General features: G+C 39.1%; 1 protein-coding gene across 1 annotated transcript in view; it reads right to left on the reverse strand.

Moving 5' to 3' along the window:
* Nucleotides 1-4,399: 4,399 nt before the first annotated feature.
* The window catches only part of MAP3K2 (mitogen-activated protein kinase kinase kinase 2), an 89,802-nt gene continuing 68,606 nt past the window's right edge, over nucleotides 4,400-25,595 (reverse strand). Inside the window, exons 10-17 of the mRNA XM_030579572.1 lie at nucleotides 24,609-24,676; nucleotides 19,887-19,979; nucleotides 18,489-18,695; nucleotides 17,639-17,787; nucleotides 15,165-15,296; nucleotides 13,608-13,737; nucleotides 7,103-7,280; nucleotides 4,400-5,806 (exon numbers count right to left, since the gene is read on the reverse strand). Coding sequence (XP_030435432.1) covers nucleotides 5,581-5,806; nucleotides 7,103-7,280; nucleotides 13,608-13,737; nucleotides 15,165-15,296; nucleotides 17,639-17,787; nucleotides 18,489-18,695; nucleotides 19,887-19,979; nucleotides 24,609-24,676 — 1,183 coding nt within the window. The 3' untranslated portion in view covers nucleotides 4,400-5,580. The remainder of the gene's footprint in view (nucleotides 5,807-7,102; nucleotides 7,281-13,607; nucleotides 13,738-15,164; nucleotides 15,297-17,638; nucleotides 17,788-18,488; nucleotides 18,696-19,886; nucleotides 19,980-24,608; nucleotides 24,677-25,595) is intronic.

Raw genomic sequence — 25,595 nt, forward strand, 5'->3', positions numbered from 1 at the left:
GGAAAAAATTTAAAGAAAGTATTTGTAGATTGGTTTTATATTCTACTGTAGATATGATGGCTCTATTTAGTGACCGGTAAAGATCCTGGAGTTGCCATTCCGTGTATCTTGCTAAATTTTTAAATTAATATTAATTATTTATTTCCATGATTTTAATGCTATTTGTGCTATCACTATCTGTCCAAATTTTAATGTGTGTCTAAATTTTAATAGTTAGTAAATAAATGCTTATTTTATGGTTGATTTTAGTTCTATTTTTAAATTATTGAAGTTAATTATAACTTTTACTGGATATGGATGCGGACTGGCCGCAGAGTAACCAGGAAAGGGCAGGTAGTCACGCCTGTACATGAAAAGCCAACACTACTGTACACTTTTCTTAGCCAAACTTCATTTATTATAGTACAGTACCACATACAGCAGTGGCATGTCTAAGTCTATGATACTGGGCAAGTTATCTAGCCTGTGTCTCAGTTTTCCAATCTGTAAAATGGGGATAACACTAACCTCCTTGCTGGAATGTTTGTACAGTAGAAGAGCACTGTAGGTGCTAAGTATTTTTTTATCATTTAAAAACTGTAGTAAAATCTCAGCCTAAATCTCTGCTACAGATACTAGTTAAAGCACAACTTTTGATGCAGTTAGTGATTTCTGCCTTGGAACTTTGCATATATTTTAAAGACTATTTTGGTGGCACTGAATGATTAGACAGCCATATGATTTAAATATGGTGTCTATACATAAACAAAATTAAGGCATACAGATAAAAAGGCACTAGCTGAAGAGACAGCTGTTAAATTATTTTTCAGTATTATAACCAAAAGGACAGTTTAACTCAATTAGAAACGTACTCTGACCTAGTACACAAAAATTTTGCCTAAAACAAAATGGAAGGAATTATGTATGCAAAAAGTATATAGTTTGTGATTTAGATTTAACCATACTGCTACTGTAGATGCACTGCAATTCCATTCACAATTCTTTTTTGTAAAGTGAGGATTTTGTTAAAATTACCGATGGTCATTATTTTACCCTTAGACAAGACTGAACTTGAATCAAAGCACGCTTTTTAAAAAAAAACAAAAAACACAAAACTAAAAACAAAACAAAAAATAAATGGAGTCTGTGCCAGCCAGCCAGCCGCTGTTCATACTTTTTCTCCATTTCAATCAGATAGAAATCAGCTTATTAAAAAATTACACAGAAAACTGTAGTTTAATTAATAAGCTTGTTTCTGATTGGCTGAAATACAACCCAGCCTATTATGTAAACCAATAAGAATGCAGTATATCAGAATTATGCAGAGACTAACTCACTCTTAAAACCAATTTACAGACAAGTTGTTAAATATTTATTACTAAACGGGTGCAACAGAAATAAAGTCAGTGTACTAAAAAATAATTGCCAGATCAATAGCTCCTGATTTGAAAATAAGCATTTCTACTCTCCCAACAAATCTTAACACTTACTTTCTGTAAGTCCAGTTCTGCTTTGGTATTTACATAGGAGACCATAACCCTGTGACAACATTCTGTCCCACTGACATTTTCTCATAATTGGACTTAGCACTCACAAGTTAATGATTGTAAAATACTGTAATGTTAGTTGGTAGGTTATTAAAAGTGGCACAGAGAAATCTTGCTTCATGACTCTCATCTTCAATGGGATTTTAATCATGCAGCTCCATGCACCTTTGGAATTATAGACATAACATTTCATTAGTTATAGTGCCAGTGGTGTGCTAGATGCTTTATAGAAAATGAAGGGACCTACCGTACCATAATCAAAAGCAGATAATGCAAAAACCATTTTACCTCAACATGACTTTACCAAGTTTCCAAAAATGCAACATGCAAGGGAATGAAGGTATTGCCTGTTTCTCAAAAGGTAGAATTTGACTAACTTCAATAATTCCTATTTCTAGGTCAAAATATACATTTTTAATTTATATAGTAATTGTTTAAAGGGTTATACATAAGTAGCTTAGGTCAGTTGGGAGGTTCTCCCAAGGGTAAAAAAAAATAGTTCAGTCCTTCTTGTGATTCATATGACGAGATCTTAACCATAAACAACAAAACTGGTGAAATTAGCCATCATTAAAGAGGTATTATATTGCCTCATTAGCTTTCTGATATGTCCAATAATTTACAATCCAGATGGGATTATATTTTAAAGGGAAAGCTATGCCTAAACGTTTTTAAAATTTTGTATTATTCTGCTAGTTCTCTCTTTTCCTGATCTCAAACAAATTTACCATTGTCAAGACAGAAAGCACTATCTTTTAAAAAAGGCACCAAAGCAGCAGTCTTATTTTGTTTTTTTCCCAGTCACAGCTAAGAAATGACACTGCAGTATAGAGAAGCCAACTCTGCCTTGCAAACAGGGTGTATTTTTAGAAAACTTCAAGCTTCAGAGAGTAGTTTCTTTAATTGATCCAAGAGTAACTTTAAAATTTCAGAGTGCTGCAGTTAAACCTGATTAAATTTTCCCTTTAAAGTTCATTTTTTGTACTTTTTGGTAATATAAATAATTTTCTTACACTTTCAGATACCCCTGACTATTATATATGTACATTTTCAGCTTGGTTTTTGGTACCTTCTTAATTCGTTTGAAATCAATTTCAGATATATGGTTTGTACATTATGTAAACTATTAGTCTACAGTAGAACCTCAGAGTTACAAACATCTCAGGAATGGAGATTGTTCATAAGTCTGAAATGTTCATAACTGTGAACAAAACATCAAGGTGATTCTTTCCAAAGTTTACAACTGAACGATGACTTAAATACAGCTTTGAACCTTTAATGTGCAGAAGAAAAATGCTGCTTTAACCATCTTAATTTAAATGAAATCAGCACAGTTTCCCTACATTGTCAAATCTTTTCTTTTTTTAAACTTTCCCTTTACTTCTGTAGTAGTTTACATTTATCACAGTACTGTGCCGTATAGTAATTGTTTTTTTTTTTAATTTTCCCATCTCTGCTGCCTGATTACGTACTTCTGGTTAAAAACAAGGTGTGTGGTTCTTCAGTCAGTTCGTAACTCTAGTGTTCATAACTCTGAGGTTCTGCTGTATTTTAAAGACAGTCTCTACATAACTTTCTCTACTGTCCCCACTGCCACTAAATTTTGCTTATGAAGCAAAGGTCCTTTACAGCACAAAGGTTCATGCAGATTATTTCCATAGGCTGTTTCCATCAAGTGACAAAGAAGCCAAAGAAAGTGCACGCAAGTTTACTTTGATTTTGGCCCATAGGTTTTCCCAGACTGAACTCTCATCTCATGCATGTAAACCCTGCACTGCTGCTTACCATGACCAACAAAATGACCAACCAGATTTAAAAAAAGTCACAATAATCACAGAAAACAGATAACTGGAATAGGCCACCTGGCCAAAATGTGTGTTAGTGGCCCCAGTAGAAGAACAACTGATCATCTATTACAGGTAAATGGATTAGGATAGACCCAGACTCCTAGTTATGCTGCTGATACAGAATTTAGCAGCTAAATTAGAAAAATTAAAATTCAGAAACCTCAAGAGTCTGGCACATGAGCCAACACTGTAATTTCTCATTGTAGCACTGATACATTCATTTCTTAATTTTCACCCACCTCAAGCTTTTGATAGTCCTAATAAAGACATAAAGCAGAGTGGACTCTTGGCACCATTACACAAAGCCTTGTCAGAATGGTTTGATGTCCAAAGCATCAACACATTCTGTCTTTACATAACTGGGAGGGAAAAAGATAGGCAGCCAGTGAATCAGCCATACTAGCAAGAATCAAACTTAAGTTATATAGGTCACAGAATTTATTTCCAAACTCTCTCTCAAATTCTGTATATTGTATACCTTTATAAAGATGGGAGGGTTTGACTTCTTTCTCTAACGTGAAGTCAGTTAGTAAATCCTTCTCATTAGTACTTTTCAGTGGAGCTGTTCGAAGCCTGAGATTGTGTCTCCAAATTTTACTCTTTCGTTGCCCTGTTCTAGAGATGGAAAAGATGAATAAACATTTTATGACTGAGATCTGGCACAGTTTGATCCTTCTGGATTGCGAAATTACACATTCATACTGTTCAGTTGCTTTGTTCCTTTTACATCTTTGGTCATTTTTAATGTAAAACTCAGAATGACATCGTGTGCTGCTGCTCTTTGTTCAGTTAGACTTCACTTTCAAAATCCATGTCCTATTGCTATGTCACACAAGCAGCTTTAAAAATATTCCACTTTTTCTGTATGGTCTGTCCTTGATGTTTCTATGTTGGTTGCTTTTAAGGCTCTCCCCAGGAAAGAGGCATTTTAAAGTTGTTTTTATCATCATTGCTGCTTGAAAAATATGACCAAAAAAGTCTTGAAGTGCTTTGTTGTCATTTGACACTAATGGAATTAGACACAAGGAATTAGAATTCATTTTATTTCAGGGACTTTTTCAAACATCCTAGTAACTGGATTGTGTTATTAAAACAATCGCATTTAAAACAATTTGAGAAGGATTATTATATTCAGGTGCATGACCTTCAAAATACATTCTCTCTCAGTCTCTGACAATTGTTCTGAATCTCTTATTCCTTGCAGTTCATTTTGATAGTCAGATGATGCATACAGTAGATAAGGATTAAGTTTTGTCTTTGCCAATCACTGGATGGTGAAGGACTTTATCTCACACCGTTTTGTGTCTTACCATCACCTAAGGAAAGTGATCCCCCTACCCCTTTAACTTATATGGTAGGCATATCTTTGGCAGCTGCAGGGGGTATTATTTCTATTTATCTGTTGATCTTTTGGGTTATTTTTTGCTTCTTCATTATGGAGACTACCCCCCTGAGCTTTGCAGTTTCTAGGAGTTTGGATCTATAATCTTTGATTTACCTGTAATTCTTGTTCGATGAAGGTAATAAAATAACTTTAAAACAGCTCCCACTAACTACTGATTTAGAGTTATGTTCCTGCCTTATTTTCTTTTGGTCACAAAGGAAGTGTCAGACAGGTGCTCTATTATGCAGAGCAGTCTCTACTGAGGGTTCTAAGTTCTTTGGGCTTTCTAATTAATTTCCAGAACTGTGGGTTCATGCCTCAAGTGTGATATTCAGAAACTGATTAACAAGCTAAAATATAACTTAAAACCCTCAGCAGCAACTACCTACAGTACAAAGAACAAATCACAGATGATAATTTTCTTCTCCCTGCATACTAGCTGCTTATGTATTTTTCCCTGCATCCTGAGACAGTCAGCGGTGTTAGAAAAAGTTACCGTTCTTGACAGTCCAAGTCATATGTCTGTTTTCCCTTTAGTTAAGGAATGACTATGTACTAAAGTGCTTTATCTTTGTGAACCACATCAGTACATTACAGAAACAAAAGGTTCTAGGCCCTGTTGGGGGGTGAGAGAGAGGAGAAGAGACCCTCATTCTAAATACAAAAATTTAGATTCTTGTTTATAATCTAAGTGAAACAACGAATCAAGAGAAATACGTTTTCTCTCTTGTCTTTTTTCTCCTTTTTTTGTAAAAAATAAAAATAAAAGTGCAGTCAAATAGAAAATAAATGCAGTAGATGCAAGCTGAGTTGAGGCAGGCTGTTAGTGATAATGTGCAAATGTGTGTCTTAGCAGTTCATCTGCAGATGGTCGCAACTTGGCCTCGATAAAAATCCGCTTGAGGAAATCCCGACTATGGTCCGAGACATGAGGTGGCAGCTGTGGATTGGTTGGTTGGGTGGCAATTTTAAAGATGGCAGCCATTGCTTCATACTCTGCCCAAGGGGGTTTCTCAGTGAGCATTTCCACCACCGTACAACCTACACTCCTGAAACAGAGGTGAAAGTAAAAAAGCAGGTTACAGACAGAATCATGTTCTCCCCCTGTGGAAACAAAAGCTACAACATGGAAGCTTACTGAAATGCCACAAATGGAAGACTGTTGCTCACGCATCATTGCAACGCAATTTCAACTGAAAAAGCAGACTTATCACATCTATAATTACGCACTTTATTTGAAGGTCACACTAGCCACTGCAAATCACAACTTATGTCCTGCTCCACGCCAGCCAACCTGAATGCAATTACTCCAGTGGCAGATGTTTATGTGACTTGCTCATGTGACTCCATTTTGTGCCTATAATTTTCCACAAACAGACTGAGAACTTTGTTTGGACAGTAAAATTCCATCCAGATGGGAGAGGGTACAAAAGACCTTTGGAAACATCTCCATTTTGTCTTCATGTCCTGCTTCATTTTTCTGGACTCAGTTTCTAACAAGGAAGCTCTAAACAAGGTCTCTCAATCCCCAAGCTATTTGGGTAACTTCCAGATCGAATTTGCAAACTAGCAGTTTATTCCATCACTGCTTCAAACCTAATGTAAGAACTTATACATATAATCATTGCAATGATTTCCTCAACCACTTTAACTACTTCTTTTCTCTGAAAAAAAAATCTTTATATTTTAGCCACTAAAGGACTGGCAACAGCATGATTAGTGGGTAAGATCAGAGTTACATATTGATCTGGCGATGTGGCTGATCTTGAGAGACCAGAAGAACTCTGATGAAATATGTTGGTGCTTATATTTTGCTTGATAGCTATATAAACTTAACATGTAATCCACCCAGTTAACATATGGTAGAGACCTTTAGTATATAAGGGAGCAGAAGGAAGAAACAAAACCAAAACAAATTAGATTCTTCCCTTCAACATGGTAGTACTCATGATATGGTTTGGGCAAATGCTACTTAGGTAACTTTCATTAATCACTGAACTGAATTAATTGTGACATTTTTCTATATTCATGCCCCTCTTAGTATTTAGAAGTATGCCAGATAGGCCTAATTTCATGTGAGCTTGGTCCAAAGTGTTCTCTTGTGGTCCTAAGTCAGTTAGCACAGTCGCTGATAAACAATGACACATCTTTTTAGTGTTAACTGATCTTCCCACCCCCAACATATATTCTTTGTTGCCTACACAGCTTGTTTTCCCCTTGGGCAACCAGAAACACATAACGAGAGCGCTCACACTTAAAATAACGAAAATTTAAATTGTGCTGTGAAACCATCTCCTTTGGGGTAGTGTATAGCCTTCTTTTATTAGAATAGCTCTTTGACATACCAGATATCTGCTTTTCTCCCATACCCTTCTCCACTGATAACTTCGGGACTCATCCAATATGGAGTCCCCATGACAGATTTCATTCCCGTGCCAGAGAGACAAATAGTCTGAAGTCGCTTGCTGGCACCAAAATCACCTAGTTTCACATTGCCTGCTGAATCCCGCAGAATATTTGCTCCTGGAAGAAAAAAAAAAATCTCTGCTTTATATTCAGTAAAAGCCCATCAAACTGCATGACAGTGAATGGCATCAACACACATTTCGTTTAACTGATGCATTATAATAATGACCCAGCATATTAGAGGTGAATGCCTGGCTGCGAAGATGGTGGTGAATATATTGGAGGTGAATGCCTGGCTGCGAAGATGGTGTCGCCAGGAGGGCTTTGGCTTCCTCGACCACGGGATGCTATTCGAGGAAGGACTGCTAGGAAAAGATGGCGTTCACCTTTCGAAGAGGGGAAAGGCCTTATTTGCGCACAGACTGGCTAACCTAGTAAGAAGGGCTTTAAACTAGGTTCGACGGGGACAGGTGAGCAAAGCCCACAGGTAAGTGGGGAACAAGACCTGGGAGATGGGTTGGAAACAGGAGGGAGCACGGGCTATAATGGCAGAGAGGAAGGAGGGTCAGGGCAAAGCTGGGAGGCAAGATCAAACCAGTATCTTAGATGCCTACATACAAATGCAAGAAGTATGGGTAATAAGCAGGAAGAACTGGAAGTGCTAATAAATAAATACAACTATGACATTATTGGCATTACTGAAACTTGGTGGGATAATACACACGACTGGAATGTTGGTGTGGATGGGTATAGTTTGCTCAGGAAGGATAGACAGGGGAAAAAGGGAGGAGGTGTTGCCTTATATATTAAAAATGTACACACTTGGACTGAGGTGGAGATGGACATAGGAGACGGAAGTATGGAGAGTATCTGGGTTAGGCTAAAAGGAGTAAAAAACACGGGTGATGTCGTACTGGGAGTCTACTACAGGCCACCTAATCAGGCGGAAGAGGTGGATGAGGCTTTTTTCAAACAACTAACAAAATCATCCAAAGCCCAAGATTTGGTGGTGATGGGGGACTTCAACTATCCAGATATATGTTGGGAAAATAACACCGCGGGGCACAGACTATCCAATAAGTTCCTGGACTGCATTGCAGACAACTTTTTATTTCAGAAAGTTGAAAAAGCTACTGGGGGGAAGCTGTTCTAGACTTGATTTTAACAAATAGGGAGGAACTTGTTGAGAATTTGAAAGTAGAAGGAAGCTTGGGTGAAAGTGATCATGAAATCATAGAGTTTGCAATTCTAAGGAAGGGTAGAAGGGAGTACAGCAGAATAGAGACAATGGATTTCAGGAAGGCGGATTTTGGTAAGCTCAGAGAGCTGATAGGTAAGGTCCCATGGGAATTAAGACTGGGGGGAAAAACAACTGAGGAAAGTTGGCAGTTTTTCAAAGGGACGCTATTAAGGGCCCAAAAGCAAGTTATTCCGATGGTTAGGAAAGATAGAAAATGTGGCAAAAGACCACCTTGGCTTACCCTTGAGATCTTGCGTGACCTACAAAATAAAAAGGCGGCATATAAAAAATGGAAACTAGGTCAGATCACGAAGGATGAATATAGGCAAATAACACAGGAATGCAGAGGCAAGATTAGAAAAGCAAAGGCACAAAATGAACTCAAACTAGCTATGGGAATAAAGGGAAACAAGACGACTTTTTATCAATACATTAGAAGCAAGAGGAAGACTAAGGACAGGGTAGGCCCACTGCTCAATGAGGAGGGGGAAACAGTAACGGGAGACTTGGAAATGGCAGAGATGCTTAATGACTTCTTTGTTTCGGTCTTCACTGAGAAGTCTGAAGGAATGTCTAGTATAGTGAATGCTTACGGGAAGAGGGTAGGTTTAGAAGATAAAATAAAAAAAGAGCAAGTAAAAAATCACTTGGAAAAATTAGATGCCTGCAAGTCACCAGGGCCTGATGAAATGCATCCTAGAATACTAAAGGAGTTAATAGAAGAGGTATCTGAGCCTCTAGCTATTATCTTTGGGAAATCATGGGAGACGGGGGAGATTCCAGAAGACTGGAAGGGGGCAAATATAGTGCCCATCTATAAAAAGGGAAATAAAAACAACCCAGGAAACTACAGACCAGTTAGTTTAACTTCTGTGCCAGGGAAGATAATGGAGCAGGTAATCAAAGAAATCATCTGCAAACACTTGGAAGGTGGTAAGGTGATAGGGAATAGCCAGCATGGATTTGTAAAGAACAAATCGTGTCAAACTAATCTGATAGCGTTCTTTGATAGGATAACGAGCCTTGTGGATAAGGGAGAAGCAGTGGATGTGATATACCTAGACTTTAGTAAGGCATTTGATACGGTCTCGCATGATATTCTTATAGATAAACTAGGAAAGTACAATTTAGATGGGGCTACTATAAGGTGGGTGCATAACTGGCTGGATAACTGTACTCAGAGAGTAGTTGTTAATGGCTCCCAATCCTGCTGGAAAGGTATAACAAGTGGGGTTCCGCAGGGGTCTGTTTTGGGACCGGTTCTGTTCAATATCTTCATCAACGATTTAGATGTTGGCATAGAAAGTATGCTTATTAAGTTTGCGGACGATACCAAACTGGGAGGGATTGCAACTGCTTTGGAGGACAGGGTCAAAATTCAAAACGATCTGGACAAATTGGAGAAATGGTCTGAGGTAAACAGGATGAAGTTCAATAAAGAGAAATGCAAAGTGCTCCACCTAGGAAGGAACAATCAGTTTCACACATACAGAATGGGAAGAGACTGTCTAGGAAGGAGTATGGCAGAAAGAGATCTAGGGGTCATAGTGGACCACAAGCTTAATATGAGTCAACAGTGTGATACTGTTGCAAAAAAAGCAAACGTGATTCTGGGATGCATTAACAGGTGTGTTGTAAACAAGACACGAGAAGTCATTCTTCTGCTTTACTCTGTGCTGGTTAGGCCTCAACTGGAGTATTGTGTCCAGTTCTGGGCACCGCATTTCAAGAAAGATGTGGAGAAATTGGAGAGGGTCCAGAGAACAGCAACAAGAATGATTGAAGGTCTTGAGAACATGACCTATGAAGGAAGGCTGAAGGAATTGGGTTTGTTTAGTTTGGAAAAGAGAAGACTGAGAGGGGACATGATAGCAGTTTTCAGGTATCTAAAAGGGTGTCATCAGGAGAAGGGAGAAAACTTGTTCACCTTAGCCTCCAATGATAGAACAAGAAGCAATGGGCTTAAACTGCAGCAAGGGAGATTTAGGTTGGACATTAGGAAAAAGTTCCTAACTGTCAGGGTGGTTAAACACTGGAATAGATTGCCTAGGGAAGTTGTGGAATCTCCATCTCTGGAGATATTTAAGAGTAGGTTAGATAAATATCTATTAGGGATGGTCTAGACAGTATTTGGTCCTGTCATGAGGGCAGGGGACTGGACTCGATGACCTCTCGAGGTCCCTTCCAGTCCTAGAGTCTATGAGTCTATATTACATGGCACAGAACTTGCCCCTGGCCTCAGAATTGTTCTCTAGTATCTGAGCTTTAATTTTAAAAAATATTTCCAGCCCTTATGGTTGCAGGAAAAAAAACACCTCAGAAATGTGAGCCAAGTGTAACTGATGCAGTGTCAACTACCTGCATCTACAGAGAGTCTGAAAAATATAGTCCTGAGGCATAACCTGCCCTATTTGTCCCACTCAAGTCTCTGTGGATGCTACAATTCCACAGCTACATAATTTGGTATATTTCCAAAATGCCATGGAATTCATCATTTTGCTGCAGCCCAGCAACCAACATTTTTTTGTGTCCCCCCCTTGGCTGCCTGCACGACCTCTTGCTCTGCAGCTTTGCTCATAAGGGGAAGTTAATTTAATTGAATTACAGTGCATGCTCCCTGCAGAGTTCGCTGGAGCCAGAGCTAGAGTATAGCTTGCATCTAAGGACCAGAGGAGATGGAAGTTGTCATAAACAGATAAGTAAGAGTTAATAGAACAGAAGTACTTCATATCACTTTTGCCTGTAAAGGGTTAACAAGTTCAGTAAGCCTGGCTGTCACCTGACCAGAGGACCAATCAGGGGACAGGATACTTTCAAATCTTGAGGGAGGGAAGTTTTTGTGTGTGCTGTTTGGTGGTTGTTCTCTCTGGGTTCTGAGAGGGACCAGAGGTGCAACCAGGTTTCTCTCCAATCTCTCTGATACAGTCTCTTATATGTCCAGAATAGTAAGTACTAGATAGATAAGGTGAGTTAGGCTTATGTTTGTTTTCTTTACTTGCAAATGTGTATTTGGCTGGAAGGAGTTCAAATTTGTATTTTGCTGAAAGGATTTTAATTTGTACTTGTATACTTAGGCTGGGAGGGTATTTCCAGTGTCTATAGCTGAAAGACCCTGTAACATATTCCATCTTAAATTTACAAAGATAATTTTTACTGTTTTTCTTTCTTTAATTAAAAGCTTTTCTTGTTTAAGAACTTGATTGTTTTTTATTCTAGTGAGACCCCAGGGGACTCGGTCTGGATCCACCAGGGAATTGGTGGGGAGAAAGGAGGGAAGGGGGAGAGAAAGGTTAATTTTCTCTTGGTGTTAGGATTACTTTCTCTCTCAGGGAGAGTCTGGGAAGGGGAGAGAGAAGGAGGGGGAAAGTGGATTTACCTCTCTGTTTTAAGATTCAAGGAGTTTGAATCACAGTGATCTTCCAGGGTAACCCAGTGAGGGGAAGCCTGGGAGAGGCAATGGTGAGGGAAAGCGTTTACTTTCCTTGTGTTAAGATCCAAAGGGACTGGGTCTTGGGGGTCCCCGGGCAAGGTTTTGGGGGGACCAGAGTGTACCAGGCACTGGAATTCCTGGTTGGTGGCAGCGCTACAAGTACTAAGCTGGTAATTGAGCTTAGAGGAATTCATGCTGGTACCCCATCTTTTGGATGCTAAGGTTCAGAGTGGGGAATTATACCATGACAGAAGTGTAGTTTGGTAAGCTAGGAAGTAAGAGACTAGGACAGCTAAGGAGGTAAACTGCTAAAGCTAGCTGCTTCCAACTTTTCTGACTCTTATGAGGAGAAGGAGAATCTGAGCTGAGTTCTCTGGGCAACATCCTGGGATCTGTTTCAGAGTGGTAGCCGTGTTAGTGTGAATCAGCAAAAACGAGGAGTCCTTGTGGCACCTTAGTGACTAACACATTTATTTGTGCATAAGTTTTCGTGGGCTAAAACCCACGGTGCCACAAGGACTCCTCGTTGTTTATCTTGGGATCTGAGGCCCAGGTAGTGGAACTGGGCCACCCGGAGAACATAATAAAATCTCACCACTGACGATCATGAACAAATTTTACATTAATGACTGTTTTCCATTCTGAGCCATAGCTGTGTGTGTACTGGCAGTAGTGGTGGGACAGGGACAAGAGACTATTTCATTGCCTTAGAATAGATGTTGCTGCAGAATTTAAGAATTCTTGCTGTGAAATATATGTAGCCGGATTCTAATCTTAGATGAAGTCACATATGAATTAATTTAATGTACAAGAAGCAAGTCAAAATTCAGAGGGCAGAATATTAGGGGCACCTCTATCATCTGAGAGTTTGCAAGTTGTCTCCATATCCTTCAGAAATTGACCAATTTGGGGGAAAAAAAAAGAGAGACTGGATTAACTCAGTGCTTCTCAATCTTTTCCATTATCAGAGTGCTCTATGGGTCTTCAGTCCTCTAACCAGGACTACCTATCCCCCCCATTTAGCAATATAAAAATGGCTGGGGAGCCATAACCCCTGGGAATTATGGAGGTCCTTTCTACAGACTTTCTGAGAAAGTTATTGACTTGCCAAATCTATCTTACATTAAGAATGAATAAAAGGCAACTGGGTGGGTAAGAAAGACGTGAAGTAAGGAAGGAAAGTGCTTTTAGCACTCAGAAAATCTGTCTCTTTATATCATGTTCAAACTGAATGACATACTTTTATATTTGCAAATTTATTTAACTTGGTATAAGCATGATAGATTAAATCTTGTCACCTTGAAATTTACAAAAAATTATATTGACACAAACAGGAAAATAACGTAGCAATTTTAGCAGCTATGATACGGTTATGTCCACCAGATTTAATCACGCTCGCTAAGATTTAATCACGCTCGCTAAGGGTTTCAACATCATGTTTTCTGGATTTGCTGCTCATAAACAAAAACATTTTGAAAAGTCCTGATATTAAAACAGTCATATACCCCTATTAGTATCCTATCACTCACTAAAACATTTTTTTCTTAGTTTGCAACATCGGCAGTTTTCAGATTTGAAAAACATTACGAAGACTGGACTACTGAAGTAAATCCTGATGGAACTACTTGAAGTTATTCTGGCATCACAAATTTAGCAGTGACCATTTAATTTTATTGCAATAATTTCCCTTTGGTTTATGAAGTTTCAGATGTTTCAAGGTCATGTTGCTTATTTGGATTAGAGAAAGCAGAACTCACGTCTCTTCTTTAATTACCTTTAATATCTCTATGTACAATCATATTACTGTGCAAATAGTAAACTCCCTCCAAAATCTGCCGTGTATATTTTCGGGTCACATTCTCTGTGAGTGCTCCATATGCTTTTAACTGGTCCTTAATGGAACCCTGTGGCCAAAAAGGAAAAGTATTAATAATTACAGCACTTTTAAGAATGACAAAAATAGTTAAAAGATAAATTATTCTAAAAAAATAACTGGATTGTATGACGTTTGTACCAGAAATTTAGAGATGCAAGGCTCTAGAACATCTCTGGATCAGCTTAATTCACATAAGCAGTTATATCTCCAGCTAAACCAGTGTTTCTCAAACTGGGATTGCCGCTTGCATAGGGAAAGCCGCTGGCGGGCGGGCCGGTTTGTTTACCTGCCCCATCCACAGGTCCGTTCGATCACGGCTCCCACTGGCCATAGTTTGCTGCTGCAGGCCAATGGGGGCTGCTGGAAGCGGCGGCCAGTAAGTCAGACCTGTGGACAGGGTAGGTAAAAAACTGGCCCAGCCTGCCAGGGGCTTTCCCTACACAAGCGGCGACCCCCGTTTGAGAGACACTGAGCTAAACTAAATGATTCAGCCTTTAACAGGAGCATAATGATACACAGAAACGTTATCAGACAATTAATTTTAAAATACCAAGTAGTGTAAAAGCCGTTGAGCCACTGTACCGGTAATACAGTAGAGTATTTTCATTCTAAGCCTGATTTTTCAGAGATTTACTAGTTACATGATGATGCGGTGTTTGGCAGTGTACATGACACAGCCATTGATTGTACCCAATCTATCTTGCACTCGGAGAGACAACAAATGGAGAAGAACGCACTGGACAACCCAGAGCATGACATTTAGGTCTCAATAAAACAACACGCAGAAACTTGGCATAAAAAAGTCTCAGCCTACAACTGATGTTTTTCTAAATATCTTAATACAATTTGGGTTGGCCATTTTAAATTACACACATTTAATGGTTTAAAAAGGAACAGTATCAAGACAAAAACCCAAAACTATACAGGTCTTTAAAACTGCATACTTGGATTCTCTGTCCTCCAGATCTCAGAAACTCTTACAAGTCTCTGAAATGAGATCCTCGTCTCATCTAAAATCATAATTTTTCTTCTGTGCAGCCTTACAAACTAGAATGCAGCAATTATTTATGAATATTTAGGGATACATGAAACAACTGCATCTTACTATACTCACGTCCGCTTGTTCTATTTTGTGAACAAGGAAAATCTGCAGTTTTCAGAAAGCAAAATACTTCCATAAAGGAGTAGGCAGATAGAAGGGACAGTACAACATATGTCTCTGTGCCAACAAAGACAGCTGCAAGATCTAATTTTCAACTTATCACTGGCTATTAACAACTAGTTTTTGCCCTCACAATATTGGGGGTGGAGGCTGAGAGCTCACAACCCCCCTTCTGCCCATAAAAGCCTTGTAACGCCCTGAGGGGTCATGACCCTCAGTTTGAGAACCCCTGATTTAGATGCTTGGCATACATTCTGTATAAATGATTGCCTGCAATGAGTGCTCTCGCTTACCCCTGGCATGTATTCCATGAATATAGAGAGTGTTCTTTCAGAGGGATCCCTCAAGCAGCCATAATACTGAACAATTCTTTCATGCAGTAGGTTTTTCAATAGCTGAATCTCACATTCAAGTGCATTTACCTCCTGAAAAGAAAATATTCAGTAAAGCTTACTATATAATATATATATATACAGACATATATATACATATATATACACATATATACACACACAGACACACATATATATATAAAAATAAATAATTGGAGATATACCAATCTCCTAGAACTGGAAGGGACCTTGAAAAGTCATTGAGTCCAGCCCCCTGCCTTCACTAGCAGGACCAAGTACTGATTTTTGCCCCAGATCCCTATGTGGCCCCCTCAAGGATTCAACTCACAACCCTGGATTTAGCAGGCCAATGCTCAAACCACTGAGCTATCCCTCCCCCCCAATTTCTCTCTATAGTTAAGAGACAAATCATCTCACACAACTTTTAGATTTCTGTTAACAAGACTGACTTTATGGAGAAGCTTTTGGGGAATCTAAATTAAGTAGAGGGTTTACTCTGCAGTTTGTGTAAAGTTAACACATTTTCTTGTTAGAAAACATCAGCATTAGAATGAGGGAGAGCAGATCTACAGCATAATCTGAGAAATGTTTGACTTCTATAAATTCTTTAGGGATATTTTCCAGTTATTTCAGTTTCTTTTGATTTCAAGAATCATTCTCAATCTCATATACTCAGAAACTAGAACCTGTCAGGTACTTTATTTTAAAATGTCAATGAATTCAAGAACTGTACTGGAATATTATGTTACAAATTTTCAGTTGGATGAAAAAATCTCAAATTAAGTCTTTCTTCAGGTATCACGGGAATTAGTTCTTAAAAGCTTATCTCAAGTTACGCCAAATAAGCAACACATTTATAAATCTAAACTATAGTTCACAAGTAATTACATATTTTAATTTTGTTTTTCCTCCCAGACATATTTATTTTTATAGCATGGAAGTGGTTAAGGGTGGAAAAGCCTGCTGCAAATTTCCCTATACAAGTTCATTAAAAACAGCTATGAATTAGAATTTTAAGTATTCCAGAGATCCCATGTGGAAGCCCTTCATCAAAACTTGGTATTTATCCATCACAGACCACTTGTAGTACTCCAAAATTAGAAGGAGAAAATTTTATTGATGTTGCCATGGGTGTGTTACAAGAAATAATGGTAAGCTTGGCTATCTTCTGAAAGGTAACTACTGTGAAAATGACACCATGTGGTTCTATGTTTACCATCTCTATGATTTCCAGAGCAAATTGGTTATTTTTACAATCATTTGTTTTTCAAGCATCAGCACTAAAAACTATAGCTGCAAGTCAATCTTTGTTCTGTCCAGCTCCTATGCCATCAGCAGTAAGAGTCTACAGCTGGAAGTTAGCCAGTCAATTCTGCAGATGATGCATAAGCCGGAATGAATCCAGCCCACTCTCCCCACAACTGTACTGACTATGGAATCCTAATGAATGAAAAGAAGAATTTATTTTTGTCAGTAAAATTGGCAGCTACAACTTGGAATAAAAACAAAATCTGGGCAGTAACATGGTGCCATTTTTACATTGTCTCTTTTCTGACTGTAACTGTATTTAAAGGACAAGTTCAGATTAGACATATGGAAACACTCAATAAAAGCACTAAAACAATGCTCTTGGGAGAGCAGTATAGGGGATCAATTACAGTAGGTTCATAGGCATTGGACTCTACTTATAATGTCAATTTGTACATAACTGCAGTCATATCCATTAAACAGAGTTCTTTATCATAACATTCTCTATCGGTTTCATTATAAAACAAAGCTAATGTATGCTAGGTTCCTATACTTTTCACTTCACTACTTGAAGTAATATTTCTGTAGAAGGTACCTTCCATGTTAGATTACTGTTTAGCTTTATTGTCTCAGGCTGTGTTGAATCTGATAATACATGTTAGTTTCAAAGAGATATATTCAGGGGCGGCTCTAGGTATTTTGCCGCCCCAAGCACGGCAGGCAGGCTGCCTTCGGTGGCTTGCCTGCGGGAGGTCCCCGGTCCCGCGGATTCAGCGGCACGCCTACAGGAGGTCCACCGAAGTCACAGGACCAGTGGATCCTCCTCAGGCATGCCGCCAAAGGCAACTTGCCTGTTGCCCTCGCGGCGACCGGCAGAGCGCCCCCCATGGCTTGCCGCCCCAGGCACACGTTTGGCGTGCTGTTGCCTGGAGCCACCCCTGGATATATTTGAAGATGAAATGATGTGCTACATAACACTATAATCATTAAACTGACTTATTTTCATTAAGATTTTAATGAAACAGAATGTCTTTTTATCGTACAGACTCAGAAGTACACATCCTCAAACATTCATAAAATGAAGTAAAAGCAACATGAGTTTAGACCATACAGAAAACCATTCTTACAGCGATACCTTTACAAATATTTCTTTCAGGGTCTCTTACCTTGCTTGTCTCTGGACTGTCAGGGTCAAATTGAACTTGTTTAACAGCCAATTCTCTTCCGGTGTCAGCGTCATAACAGAGATATACTTTGCCAAAAGCACCCTGACCCAGCAACTTGCCAAGTCTCCAGTTAGTTGGCGCTCGTGGTGCTGAAAATACAAGTATGTTTTGTTTTTAGAATGAGTTTGTTATTCAGTTGTTCAAGAAAAACTGGAACACCAAAATAAAACTCTTGAAAAAAAGACTTTTAATTTTAAAACCTCCATGTAAAAAGCATGGATATATAAAATTGCCTCTAAATAGAAGAAGTGATCCTGTCAGTGACCTAATAACCTATATTATCTATAAAAGTACATCCAAACACGTAAGTACAAGATACGCACATCTGAGGTACTTACTAAGTACCTGAAAAGGAGACTAAAATACATTTAATCACCCAAGTATTTTAAGAGTACCCTTTAAAAACAACAAGTCATGATCTACAGCAACTACAAAAGATACGTATCTAGTACAAACACATACACCCAACCATACTAATTAAGTCCCCCGTTTATCGAAACAAAAAAATTCGACCCATAGCAGCAAGAATAAATAAAGTTATTTGACTGGTAAGCATCTTACTACTTCAGGTCCAGATGTATAGTAACATAATTAAATGTTAAGAAAACCTGTAGTGATTAGTTATAATATAATGTAAGTTACAATTATAATGTAATACTGTAATAATATTATGGGTATGCCTTTAATAACATGTATTTTGGTAATTTTGTCAGTTCTGATGTATTATATATTTAACAAGATTTTTTTTTTAATTTTCCTTTGAAGATTGTAATGTGCCTTTTTAACTTACAGCGGCTAGGTGGACTGATGTCCATTACTGACAAGGTAGGATTGTCTATGTCACTTCCCCTTCTTCTCATTCGGTTCTCCTCATACTCTGGAGTAAAGGTGCTGCTCCCACTGCTTGTACTCAGGGAGTGATCGGTGGGGCTGAAACTGACTGGAGACCGGAAGCTGTTCCCCTGGGTCCTTCTGGCCCTTGGAAAGGTTTTACGACCTGTAATGATGCACAAAGACTACCTAATATACTATACCATGAAGAATAAGTACTAAACAATATGTGTATGCATACTGCATGAAGTGTGCACTGAAAACATAACAGTTCAAATCTTCCACAGAATATGATAGAATGATAATGAAAGTTACTGGTTTAGCCTGCTGAGAGGGCAAGTGTGCAGAATGCCTACGTGTAGATATTAGACAAACTAGCTTAATGACTTAGTCCAAGACTGGCTAGCTGGGAGCAGTGCATAAGTAACATCTAAAATTCCTGCAAATAGTTTAATTAAATTAAGTGACTCTTCTACTGGTGGTTTGAAGAAAATTGAGACAAGTTCCAAGGGAAACAATACTTCCATTTTTACTGTTACGAGAGGCTATATGGATTCCTGGAAAACAGATCAAAGATACACTAGAGTTCTAATAGTCCATCTAGTGAGGTATCCTCACACAGAGGGTGTTTAACTTCAGATGAAGATGAAAGACAGTCTATAATGGACACTATGGGAATTACCTGCCTGTAGGAGTTTCTTCCTAGTTCCCATCAGTTAGTGGTTGACATACCCTGAAGCATGGATCCCTTCCCCTCTTTTTTCTCTATCTAATGGAACTCATTATCCAAATGTCTAATCTTGTTTTGAAATACAATACCTTCCAGCAATTAGTTCCACAGCTTAATTACGCATTAAGTAAACAAGTATTTTTGAATTTTAGATTTATTGCTTTTCAATTTAATGACACATCCTTCTCCTCTTTTATTATGAGAATCAGTAAACAAGAGGGACAATTTAGCTACTCTATGTCATTCCAGATTGAGTAAGAGCGAAGTTTATTCTGGGTAGTAAAGAATCACAATTACTCATGGCATTCATTGTTTGTTCCGCATAGTTTGTGCATAGGCTTTTGGCAGAGATGGTTTCCATGTACAGCTGCTCCCATGATTCCCTAATGCTCTAATCTACATCTTCACGGGAGCTGGGGTAGCTCAGCATCTTTGAAAATCAGGCTACTTTACTTTAGGTACCTAAATGCAGATTTGTGATGAACTTTAAGCGTGCTTTACATTTATTTCAGAGAGAACACCCGTTTGCTTCTCTTTTCCACATTTTCTGATGATATTGTTAACTCTTTCAACTTAATTTTTGAAAAAAGAATAAATATTGAAAATGTTACAGTGTCCCACACTCACCATCATTGTAATCTTGGTGATGATATGAAATATGATACCTTCGGGGATAAGTCCCGCCTTTTCCAAATTTCTCAAATATTGGGATATCATAGTCTATGGGAACAAAAAGAAAATATTACCATACCCTGCAAAATTAAACACATGAGGAAAAATTCAAAAACGAACCAAATTTTAAAATCGGTCTTGCACCACAAGTTTTTTAAAAAGCAACCCTACACTTAACCCTTAAGTGGACTGTTGTACAAAGAGACTTGTAAACTGGAAGGCTGTGCATATAAAGATAAGCGAATTAACATTCAGCCTACTAATCATGTTGTTTTAGTCCCTATAAATGATAAATCAGTAAAATAATAAAAAGTAAATAAATTTAATTAGATATCACATCCACTCAAACGTGCTACCATCTGTTTCTAAGCAGGTACAAAATTACAATACCATTTGAACAGAAAATTGTCTTAATATATTTTTTCCTTCAATAGGCAAGTAAGTTTTTTATATAAAACCCTTAGTTAGTAAACTATCTGGAGTGGCAGCATTGTTTATGTGAGAATTTTCTACATGAAATGTTAAAAGCAATCTCCTGTCTTTGCTGAATGAAAAAAGATTCATGGCACTTTCTGTAAAAATATCTATAAGGCATCAACAGACTTCATGTGTATGGAAACACTGCATCTCTATTCATTTAACGTTCAATGGGTAAGGGTTTGTCTTGGCATCCATGGCTAAGCCCCTCCTGCACTGGTGTATCTAGTTGCCTGTCACTCACTAACCAATAGGTCACTGCATGATTCCTATCATAAGCAGGGCTGGATGCACCACCTATTAAGGTTGTCCAACACTTCCCATTATAAGACCCTTGTTTTTCAGTTTCTTATACGTTGCCAAACTTTAACCATTTGGGCTGACATTTTCTATGCTGGTTGTCTGCCTCAGGCTCAATTTGTCTTGAAAATTTCTGCCAAACGGGTTTAGATGTTTCTGATAATGAGGCTGGGAAAATATATGTTGTTTTGACCATGTTAAAAAATTCTGGTGACTTTTTCTTGGAAATGTTCTAACACTTGTGTGCTTTGGAGCTGGTTTCTGAAATTTGGCAGGGGGTAGAAGTGACCTTTGTTTCAATGATGTCTTTTTGCCATCTGGTAAAAAGCCACCCACATCTGGCTAAGTTAAAAGCCTTTACGAAAAATTATGATTTTCACATACTCAGTTGAGACTTGCTAGCTAGAGCTTTGCAGCTAAAAACTCCAAAGATTCCATTCTCACTGAGCACGCTCCAGCTTCTCAGCTCCTAGCACTGACCAGACTTTACATGCACCATCCTCAAAGATTGACTGAGCATGCTCCAACCCAGAGCTACAAAGGCTCAGAAGGATTTTTCCTGGATTGGGTGCTCTAGGCTGGGTATGGAAACTGAGAGCAAGTAGCTGGTCTCTCACATGCTCTCAACAACTCTCCTGCCAGAATTCAGGCAGTGTGGAGGAGCAGGCTGTCTCATTCGAATGCAGAAGGGACAAAAACCAGACCATGAGAGAGAGACAGAAGTAGATTGGAACAAGTGGCCTGGTGAGACAGGGATTGGAGGTGGAGAAACTGGGATTGGGAGTTGGAGAGGAGACAGACTGGGAATTGGGAGCTGGGACTGAGTGCTGGTGAGGGAAAACAGGAGAGGGTAGAAAGTGGAGCTGATAGCCAGTTTTCTGAGTAGGGAACACTGAGATTAGATGAGGAGTTGGGGAGACTCGGACATGGAGCCAAGGAGCTGGGGGTGGGAATGGGAGGCTGAAATTGGATAAGGAGCCCAGGGAGACAGAATGGGAACGAGAGGTGGGGCAGGAGAAAGATACAGATTGTATGAAGAGCCAGGGAAGGACAAAGATGGGGGCTGTCTGGGCAATAAGACAAGGAGCTGGAAGGAACCGGAGCTGACTAAGCAAAGAGACTGGCATTAGAAGTCAGGAGTGGGGAAGAGTCAGCACAGGGGCAGGTTGGAGGGAATGGGGCAGAAGGGGTCAAGCTTTGAGGAAGTAGGCCAAGAGAGGACACGGCCTTCCAGAGCCTGGAATGGAACCCAAGATTCTCGAGTCTCACTATTTTTGCTGTCAGCAAATACTTGTAAACCCCACTGCCAAAGTATGTGTCTCATCTTCCTTTAGTGCTGCTCCACATAGAGGATGACAACCTAATACTACTATCATTTACTCTATTAGCTCAAGTGGCAGAGATGTGGTGATCTAAAGGTTCAATACGACAACACCTGATGGAATTAGTGGGTGTGTGTAAGTGTAATTTCATAAGTTTTTAAAAAACAAACAATCTTTAAAAAGATTCAGATTGCAGAGTCAAACATACAAGTTAGGAAATGCCAGAATTAAGATTGCCTATGCAACCTTAATTAAACCCCCTTATGTGTATGCATTATGACAGTCTTTAATTAATGATCATAAACTCGTTTTTCCAGAGGACTCCTGCCTCATTCAGTACACCTGATGGACCTACTCTGGGGACAAATTAGGGATGTGTAATGAAGCAGGCTGTTGGCTGTAGGACTACTGCCTCATTTGCTGCAGAAGTTGGAAGGTCTGCAGTGGCTGAGGCAGGAAATAGCAAGAAGAGAAAGGAAGATCCCATGGTTAAGACAATTGAACGTTGTCCCAGAAAAATTTATTCTATCATTGCCTCTGCCACAGAGTTCCTGTCTGATGCTAACCAAGTCACTTAAAACCAAGCTTTTTTCACAGGTGGCCACTGATTGTGTGTGTCTCATTTTCTGGGTGTCTGCCTTGAGACTCTCGGGTCTGATTTGCAGAAGTTCTGAACACTCACAATTGCAATTCAAGTCAACTGGAGTTGTGCTTCAATATAAAAACTACTACATAATACTAGTTACTCTGAAAAATCAGGTCCAGGCACCTCAAATTAGGCACCCAAAATTAGAGAACACTTTTAATCTTAATCTGTGCTTCAGCTCCCCGTGTGTAAAATGGGGATACCACCTTGTCACCTCACAGCAGTTTTGTGAAGATAAATTAATAAATGTTCGTGAAGCACTTGAATACTATTGCGATGAGTGCCAATGAAAAACCTACAACAAAACTAATAATCCTGTCTTCGCAGAAGGGTTTGAATAGTGTGCACTAAGTAAGATCTAGGACCATATACTGAACAAAGAGGATCAAATCAAATATTGAATAGCTGCCCATTAATTGATCACTGTCTATTCCATGCATTGAATGAGGCATGGGACGTGTGTTGAAAAAATACTGAAATAAAGGCTCAGACAGGATAAATAAATCACCCAAGGTTACACAACTATTCACTGGCAAACCGGAACTATGGTCCAAGTCTGACTCCTAGTCCTCTGCCACCTGACAAAGATGTCTTTCTTGCTTTTGGATGAGAGGCAAAAATTATCTGGTTATCCTGTGACCCGGAAATCCCTTGGTGCCAACTGGCAGACAGTGCAGAGGGTTTCACAGGGATCCCTTCCGTATTTGCATAATAGTTCACCAAAGGGTGGTATGTGAGGTCTCTCTTGAGAGCCAGTAGTCACTGGTCATTACAATCAATGCAAAATATCCGTACTCTTCGGATAATACTTAAGGAGTTATGAATCTGTACTGAAAATTATGTTCTTAAGGTTTTGGAATTAAGGCAGGTCACCAGGTGGTGACACACCTCGGAAATGTTCCTTTCAGGCAGGAGGTAACAGATACTTATCTCTCCATTTGGCCATCTGTGTATGGTATGCCTGAGATGTATGCCTATACATATATTGAGATAGGTGCCAGTTAAGAGACTGCAAAATCTACAAGAGAAGAAATCAACAAGAAGGAACAAACAGAAGGGGAATATTCTGTTTATGAATAAAGACAGAAGATTGGTCTGGTCTATCTTGGAAGTTCAAAGGGACACACTGAATTTTTCACCTAGGAAGCAAACTGGCAGCATTCTCTCTCGTCTCATGAAAGGAGGGGCATAGCCAGCCAGCCTGTAAAGGACTACAAAGATTCTGGGTGAGCAATACTCTACAGGACATGTATCAGAGGGGTAGCCATGGTAGTCTGGATCTGTAAAAGGAGCAAAGAATCCTGTGGCACCTTATAGCGTCTGTTAGTCTATAAGGTGCCACAGGATTCTTTGCTGCTTCTACAAGACATCAGTATCTTGTTAAGTTTAGGCTCTACAATGTGTATTATGATTTTATTTCATTTGTAATAATTTGTTTTCAAAACTTCTACTTGTTACTACTTGATTTTCTATGCTTTGTTAAATAAACTTATACCTTATTTCACTATAAACAAATCTAAGTGCTATGTGTTTAGCACAGCAATGATCTGAGGTGAAACTGGTAACCTGAGGTGTTTTGAATCTTTGGAAGCAGCGAATCTTTGAATATGGACAGCGTCCAGCAGATGAGAGGATGTACTGTAGAGACGCTCGAAGGGTTGGGGTGTGCCAACCACTGACCTGTAGAGGGACAGTGGGGCCTGTGAGGTCTAGAAGTGAGTGCTTGTGTGGCCATGACTGGTAGAGTTGGGGAGCTGAGCCATGACAAAAACAAACAGTTTCCTCACACTAAGGAAAGGTGATAGCGAGGTGCCTCATAGCCCTGGGTACCCCAAGGAAGCATCACATACATTAGGTACATGCATCCTGAGACATGTTACTTATAGCTGAATGTATCTGATAAGACTAAATGGGCCCAGTAGTTTTACCTACCTGAAAACTCCTCGTGGTTATCTGGATAGCTCTGTGCTCGTGGCATCCGAGATTTGGGGTAGCTATCTCTAGAAGTGTAAGACAACATTTTAGATGCTCTGTTACTGGAGAGTCAGAGTAGTCATGCAAGCACTTAAGTCTTACTGTTTTATAATTGTTGAATTACACAGCAAAGTATGTGCTATCCCAGTCTCCTGCACTTGTAAACATGAATGGGGCTCAACTTTGAAATACCAAAGCTTGTAGATATCAATTACAATGGATGGATCTTGCTTGGGATAGGGAGGAAACGAATGGCACGGCTCATAAGTACAGTCTATTAGTAGACACAAAGCAGTGCCAATGAAGCCACACAGGAGCTCGTGCCTTGCACCTTCATGGATAAACAAAATCAAAACGTCAGTTACAGGATATTAATTTATCACAAATTTTTATAGCCTGTTTAAATATTTTTGCCAAAGAAATGGAGAGTCTCTTGCAACTCTTGGATTGCCTTTTTCCTTCTGTGAAGCTCAAATGATTTCATAAAAAACTTTAAAAAGCAATTTTATTGAATAATTAAGGGTGTTTCATGTGGTCAAATAATTTCTTACCTACAAATTTGTCTTTATGTAACTCCCAGCCACCACACAGGAATGGATGGGATTCCAGTCAGACAGAACAACCAATTGCAGTAGAGCACTTCCATAACCATACCACCCCAGCATCTTCCTTTTCCAGACAAGAATTTCTCTAGTAGGCAACAGAAGCAGAAATGGAGACAAGCCTAAACCCCTGTTAGGAGTCCTCGAACAAAGTAAGAGGCAAACTAAATGAGGATGACAAGAGGGTCTCTGGATTGGTTGAGGCAAGTCAAAAAATTTCTATGCAAGAAATGTTTTCATAGGATGCTTTCAGTCTACCAATCAAGGTTACACTGGTTTTCTTAGGAAAAAAATCAAAAGTTAGGCAATCATTAAAATAGGGTAAAAACTAAGGCTGTTGATT

This window comes from Gopherus evgoodei, chromosome 11 (assembly GCF_007399415.2).
Source record: "Gopherus evgoodei ecotype Sinaloan lineage chromosome 11, rGopEvg1_v1.p, whole genome shotgun sequence".
NCBI lineage: Eukaryota > Metazoa > Chordata > Testudines > Testudinidae > Gopherus > Gopherus evgoodei.